Source organism: Cherax quadricarinatus, chromosome 56 (genome assembly GCF_038502225.1).
Source record: "Cherax quadricarinatus isolate ZL_2023a chromosome 56, ASM3850222v1, whole genome shotgun sequence".
NCBI lineage: Eukaryota > Metazoa > Arthropoda > Malacostraca > Decapoda > Parastacidae > Cherax > Cherax quadricarinatus.
Window position 1 is genome coordinate 17,335,040 of NC_091347.1, and position 7,500 is coordinate 17,342,539.

Below are 7,500 nucleotides of genomic sequence, written 5' to 3' on the forward strand. Positions count from 1 at the left end.
AAAAAATATGCCATTAAGGAAGCTTGACTGGTATCTAGGAATATGGTAAATCCTGGTTAGACGCCAAATAAATAAAACAGAGAAGTCAGAGGCATTAACAGTGGAGATTCTTCATGACTTAGTACATCATTATTGGTACGTATTGGTAAGTAGCTTGTTTATGGAATGCGTGTCCTTAAACACACAATACTCACGTGTAACTTGTGTAAAAAGAATGACGTATTCCACATCATCAGTGTTGCAAGACTTCAAAGTTACACCTCTCCGAGAAGTAGGTTTTCAGGGATGGGTTTAATATGATGTTAAATTAGTGTGTTCGAAAACCTAGTGTAACTCCCAACCTTACTGTAAAATCCAGTGTTAGGTTGACCTTATGCTTGGTCTGACTGATCAACGGAACACGTCAGCCTCTATGACATGTTACTTTCAAACTTACTATACTTAGTATAAAAATGTTATTGTTACTCCTTTGCTAAGTATAACATTCAAGCTTGGTATGATCTTCAAGGTTCACTAAACTTGCAAGCCTAGTTTCAGTTGCGAGTTTTATAAAATTATTGAATCTTAGTGTAACTTTCAAATTAATTGTAATATTTATATTTAGCGTGACATTTCTTGCTAAAGCTGATGGTTGGTAATGTTTGTCAGGATAAAGGACAAGTGTTTCCTGACGCGGGTCTTAGTTATATGATGACCCGCAGCTGGAGCATTTCGTCATCTGACCGAGGCCTTCCGCTGGCTTACCGGTTCACCCCTCTAAAAATTATGGTTATAATTATAGCCATTTAAATTCTTAAGCTAAGCTTATCCATAAGCTATGCGCAACAGTGAGCTTACTGAATATCCCTTGTGATCTCGAAGCTTAATTGGGAAGGTTAATAATGGGCCTTTGAGACCCCTCAAAGGGACCATTCCTCCTTATGAAATGATAGAAAAAATTAATTATAACGAGAAAAATAATCAATTTTACTGAAAATATGCAAAACATATAACTATATAAATGTAAAACAATTCAACGTGAAATTTTCTTAACTAAAGCAAATACTGAAAAATAAAATACATAAATTAATTTCATGAAGCGAAATGACGATGGATGTGGCAAATAGCTCTCAGGATTTGTGATGAACGAGAAGCCTTTGTGAGACGACGTAGTCTCTGGTGGACGTGAATCTGTGTAAACTTCAGCTCTAAACAGGGTGTATCGACGCCAACAGTTGTTTCACCGATGGAAGATGCTGATTTTGCGTACTTTTAATGGTGGTTGGCTGATGGGCTTTGAAACCAAAAGATGATCAGTTATCATGGGCGAAGAGAGACTGTTGTGCCCAGTTAGATATGAGGATAAAGTTCTGATCTGTTGCTTAAATCAAACTGGCTGCATTGTCTCGCCGATTTCAAGCGACCCAGTTCGATCAGCAAGGCTAAAAAAAAAATAAAGTTTAAAACCCGGACACGCAGTCATTCTCGTGATAAGCGGAAGGCCTTTAAAAGAATTGGTGAGAACTAGAAAAATTACGTGAAAATACGTAAGTCAAATCAGATCCGGTTACATTAACACAAAAACCAACACTGTGATATAAAAAGAAATAAGAGTGGGAAACCATACTTAAAGACTTGGTAGGAGCAGGAAGGCAAGTAATGTCCAATGTGTTAGGAGGATCCCAGGTGAATTAACACCGACCGGGTGGAGAAGATGCTCACCAGTATGCAACAAGCATTCAACCATTTATACTACCTCTACCATTCATTCATGCTTCCACTCTTATCTAACGAACTTTACCCTCACATTAACGTAACTCATGGCTTATCGTGACTCCTAGTGACCCCTTGGAACATCATTGTGATCCCAGAGTTATGTGAACCACTCGGACATCAGTGTGACCCGCAAAGCTCCCAGTGACCCCCAAATCTTTGGAACCCTGATCGGATTGTGGCTTCTGGAGACCACATAGTAAAGACATCCTTAAAGATTATTTAACCCGCTAGCTTATTAGCGCGGGATAACCCATAATGCCTTCAGTAGGATTCTCTTCATGGGTCCAACCCTCGGAAGCTACTGAAAACAACCGATTAACTCCTAGGACTCTGTTTACTACTAGATGAATAGAGGCAGCAGGTGTAGAGAGACTTGCCCTTATCTCTAACACAACCTAAAAGTTGAACCCCTATCCTTTTCGTTGTAAGATGAACGCTCTACGACACCTCTGACCTCTGACTTTTTCTTCCTGCAGGGAAGGAGGAATTTTACGAAGAGAACGTGGCCCTGGCTGTACCAAAGGACAGTCCCTACCTAGACCAGTTCAACGCTGAGTACGTTCACACTTATTTGTTATGCTTGTAATTTTTTTCAACTCTACATTCAGTGAATTATAGTATATATATATATATATATATATATATATATATATATATATATATATATATATATATATATATATATATATATATATATATATATATATATGCAAACAATCGCAGATAGGCGATTTTAATTATGCAAGACAAGCCACGGGGGGTGGAAATCTTTAGAGAAGCACTTTCACACTTCTCAGTGGGTCATCAGGAGCTATTCAATGTTTCAAGGCAACAACTGAAGTAGAAGTTTTGTCAGAGGTTTCCTCAGAAGTTTTGCAACATTGCCTAGCTCCTGATGACGCACCGAGAAGTGTGAAAGCTTTTTAATTTCCTCTCGTTTTCCTTTCCCTTCTGATTGCAGGTTGAAACTGATGCAGGTCGGGGGGTTGATCCAGAAGTGGAAGCAGGACTACTGGCCTCGGAAGGACCGATGTACCGTGACGGCCCAGGGTGGTGGGGAGGACGCTACTAGGACCGTCTCTCTGGCTGATATGCAGGGCTCCTTCGTCCTCCTCCTCCTTGGTCAGTTCCTCCGGTGCGGGTATGAAAGGCATGTAATGCACAGTAAGATTTTATTTTAAACGACGTTTTTCTCATGACTGAACTATCAGACTTGATAAACTTAAGTCCTGAGAGAAATGTCGCCTAAAATTTTCTCGCTCTGCACTACGTGTCCTTATACTTGCTTCCTGGCTTGTTTTTCCTAGCCGTCATCCTCTTATGTTTAGAGTTCTTTGCATTATAATTAAAACTTTAAGTAAAAAAAATCATCTTCAGGTAGCACGGTAGTGTGCTGCTACCTTTTGTGATGGTTACTTTGTAACAACAAGCTACGTGTGTCCTTGTCATACTCCATAACTAAAAATTTGTATGGAGTCTGTTCTCACTTGTGGTAGGTTGCTTCTTTACCACTTAAGCTGAAGGAATGTGCCCTGATAATCCGTACTCTCGCCTCTGTGTGTGTCGCGCCTACTGACTGACCATCTCTGGGGTTACCACTTTCAGGGTTCCTGCTGGCTGCCATCTTCATCGTGATAGAATGCGTCTTCAAAGTCTGGCGGGAGAAACATCCGAAAGGTTCGCGCCTCGTTTCGGGAGCACCCGTCAAACCATTCATGCCTTAAAAGACTTTAAAGTTTCTGCAAATCAGGGTGTCCTACACACCTGCCCTGCCGCATCCTTTCAGCCACTCTCTGAACTCACCCACCATGCTACTCTAGTTCCAGGCACCCTCATTACCTACACCACTTTTGACACTCTCCACCTTCACGACTGTTCATCACTTTCACATCTCACAACCCTGAAATATGAGGTGCTATCAAATTTCACACCTATATCTGTGGTCCAAGACCGGTACTCGGCATGATACCTCACACTCACTATTTCCCAAAGGTGATCATCTGCACCAGTGGCAAGTTCGTGACTCAAGTGGTAGCGCCTTCAGATGACATCTGAAGGACTTGGGTTCGATCCCAGCACAAGTAAAAACGTTGGACATGTTTCCATACACCTGTTGCCTCTGTGTACCTACTAGTAAATAAGTAGTTTAGTGTTGGCCGCGTCCAGGGAAAGAGGATCAAAGGACCGCAGTGGAAACAAGCAAGACTTGATGACGTTTTGGGGTTACTAACCCATCATGTGAATAATCCTAATTAAATTTCCCTCTTAGAACCCCGCCTGCGCTGGTTAGGTTAGATAATATTCTTCAGAAAATAGGACAAGTGGTTTCCTGATGCGAGCCTTTGTCATATGATGACTCGCCACTGGAGCTTTTTGTCATCTGACCGAGGCTTTCCGCTGGCTTACCGGTCCGCCCCTTTAAAAATTCATTTGATTTCGACCTGCTTTGGTGACCTTCCTCAAATATAAGACCGCTCCACACTGAAGCCCTTCCCGGTGAATTCAGAGATAAGGTCTGTGTTTTTTAATATGTAAACTCTCCAATGTTAAGTTGGGTGTTCAAGAGAAGCCGTTATATTTTGGGCTTATGGCGAATTTTCTTTTTCATGGTAACCAAAACAAGTAATCCAACACATCCTAACCTAATCTTGAATTTAACTCAGTTTAAGCTGGATAAGGTTAGAGTCAGTTACTATTTTGTTACTAGAAATAAGCTTCTTCAGAAAGAACAAAACTGCACAATACCGTGACTGGAAGAATACACATAACCCTCACATAGGAGAGAAAAGGTTACGACAACGTTTCTGTCCGACTTGGACCATTTACATTTGTATATAAGTTTTTTCAGTTTTGGCGCAAAATGTGATTGTCTACATTACACACCCCCATTGAACGCTTGAGAGTTTACATAACATATTGATAATCTCAAAACACAAGGACCTCATCTGTATATTAGCCGCCTGCACCAATTCCTTTTAACTGGGTCACCTGGAGAAGACCTGAGTAGGAAACCACCCGCCGAACCGTTCTACTTCAACCTCAGTTCCTCGTACAGTGGAAAGAACCATTTCGTTAAGACCGGTTTCATCTTCTTGGTTTCTACTTAGAAAAATAAAATACAGCACCTGGTTCATAAGCAGGTCCTCATTTATGCTCTTTGTGCATAATGAAAACATATAATAGAGACCATTTTATAAAATCAGGTGAACTTCCTAGATATTTCCGGCAACAGGCTCCATGCAACATTGGCAATGATACAACATTGAAGATAGTGCTCCCCAGTCTCTAGCTTTACCTAATATAGTTTGATAAAAACGGTAAAGAGCGTTTGCTTTGTTAGAGAGTTTCAGAGGTATCCACAAGTCAAGTCTCGGCATAGTGCGAGCCTCGATGTATCCAGATGTTTCTGTATCATCTTCGTGTTATCATCAACGGGAAAGTCGAACCCCGTAGGGGGGGGGGTCATTTAGCGCCAGGAGAAGGTAGGTGATCAGGTTTTGTCCAAAGAAGGTGAAGGCAACTCCAACTCCTTGGATTAAGGGTCCTTTACAAGCTTCAATATACTCTCCTTCAAAGGTGGCATCCACATAGTTCAAGTACTTTTAAATCTAACCTTGAAATTCTAGTTGCTGTTCTATTTAAATAATTTTAGGGGCTTTGAAAGGCACAGTTTTTTATCCAAGCTATTTGTCAAACTATCTCAAAATCTCAAGCAAAATAATATGTCTGATTGCATGGCTTTATAATAATATCTGAATTATGCTTTTTAAATAGTATATGCTTTTATAACTTGATTAATGACTATAATTGCGCTAAGACTATCAATATCATTTTAAGCATGTATCACCTCTGCCATACCTCGCTAAATTACAGTGACATAACCTTGGCAAACGAACCTGTCATGTGACCCATGTCTCATGGTCATGTGACACGATCATGTTCCATGACCCATGTCACAAACTCACATGAGGGTCATCGTCAGGAAGTACACTGACTGACCTTATTCGGCCCTCTGGTATAATGTTATAAGTAACTTTATGCTTATAAAGCATAAACTTACTTATAACATTAAAAAGTTGGCAAACATAAATTTCAGTCTCGCCTGTTAAGAATTTTAATATTTTGCGTGAGGTATTGTCTTTGCTGATCGTACTCTAACGTCAGTTATTCTGTCCACAGACGAAAACAAGCACGACCATTGACAATTGCCGTGGGTGGTAGACCACCACAAGCCACCGTAGATACCAGCACTCTCCCTCACTACAACCTCTCCATCACTACCTCCTTTCCTTCACCACCTAACCTAGAGCTCCTCACCTCCTTACCGTTACCATCATGCTGAGTACTTGTCACAAAGATGTATAATATCTCTGTACTACTGTGATCCTCAATACGATGAGTGCCTGAGTATGAAGAAGTATAAAGACACGTAATGCTCAGACGACGTTTCGCTCAGGGTTGAGCTTTACTAAGGCTTGATAAAGCTCACTCTTGAGTTACACGTCTAAGATAGTCTTTATATTACGTCTCTTTATATCTGTTTGTCGGCTTGTTGCTCAAGTCGCAAGTTGCTTGTCGCAAATATGTCTATCATTAGTCTATCCTTGTGAATTCTCATAATCAAATTATTAGTTGAGAAAATGGATGTTTTATTAATTACCCGAGGACTAGGATAAACATTCATCCATGCCCACTAAACCATACTTAACACGAGAGACTGTTATAGGAAACATAGTGAGGGTGTGGTGAGAGGAGTCATACTTTAAAACAGCCTGGAATCCTGAGCTGAGACTGGGCCGCGGGGCGATCGTCCCCACAGCTTTCATAAGGTAAACAACAGGTCAGTTATCAGGGTTTTCTGGTTAGCTATCTGGTCTGGCTACCGTAACCACGATATGTGATCACCGTTGCAGCTGACATACGTGAACAGATTCCGTAAGCGTATCCTTGATAATTGTCTGCTGCAAGACTCCCAAGAGAAGGTATAACTTCAAAATAACATAACCTAACGAGCCGAGGATTACTCCTGTTACTTCCTGTTAGCTTGAACAGTTAGGCTGTTAATGAAGTCGACAGATGATATATAGCAAGTTATTAGCAGGGTGCTCTTAACACTCAGCTTCACAAATAAAACTGTTTTCCAGTGCTGTCAATGCTCAAAGCTAGCCTCCTCCAGAACTCGTATTTCAAAACTCTTAAGGTTTGAAAATCATCTATGTGGTGGAGATACGGTGATCAGGATTCTGTGGTCCTCAGTCACCTGCATAGAAAAAACTTATAATAATTATTTTGTTACTGTAGATATTTATATAATAATCAACGTTTTCACCTACCTAAAAATGAACACGCTGTCACTTACATAACTCCAAACTTAGTTTTATTTAGCTCTCGATTACCTACATATGATTTTCTTAGAGACTTCATAGTGGTGAACATATGATTTTCTTAGAGACTTCATAGTGGTGAATATATGATTTTCTTAGAGACTTCATAGTGGTGAATTTACCAGCCAGTGTTCAGATAAATTCCTATATTGAAAAAAAAACATTCCGTTAGTCTAAGTTAGAAACATTTTCCTGTTTCTTTTTAATGTATTTACAAATTTGTTTTCACATCTTACTGGAAATATAATAGATATATTATTACTATTAATACATTTAATTGAACTTGTTCCAAACTTTTGACATTGAAACACCACATACTGCTGCACCATACACTGCACCATCACACACTACATCAGAACAA

The 7,500-nt window shown here is 40.1% G+C and overlaps 1 protein-coding gene across 5 annotated transcripts in view; it reads left to right on the forward strand.

Moving 5' to 3' along the window:
• LOC128700686 (ionotropic receptor 93a-like) overlaps window positions 1–7,500 on the forward strand; it is a 97,485-nt gene that overhangs the window by 87,034 nt on the left and 2,951 nt on the right. For 4 of the 5 annotated variants that reach the window (XM_070097112.1, XM_070097111.1, XM_070097110.1 and 1 more), the window contains 4 exons: window positions 2,232–2,310; window positions 2,717–2,877; window positions 3,361–3,432; window positions 5,935–7,500. The exon at window positions 5,935–7,500 is cut by the window's right edge and continues 2,951 nt beyond it. In XM_070097112.1, the coding sequence (XP_069953213.1) occupies window positions 2,232–2,310; window positions 2,717–2,877; window positions 3,361–3,432; window positions 5,935–5,957 (335 nt within the window). In that variant the 3' untranslated portion in view covers window positions 5,958–7,500. The remainder of the gene's footprint in view (window positions 1–2,231; window positions 2,311–2,716; window positions 2,878–3,360; window positions 3,433–5,934) is intronic. The other variant, XM_070097113.1, reaches the window with a different exon arrangement.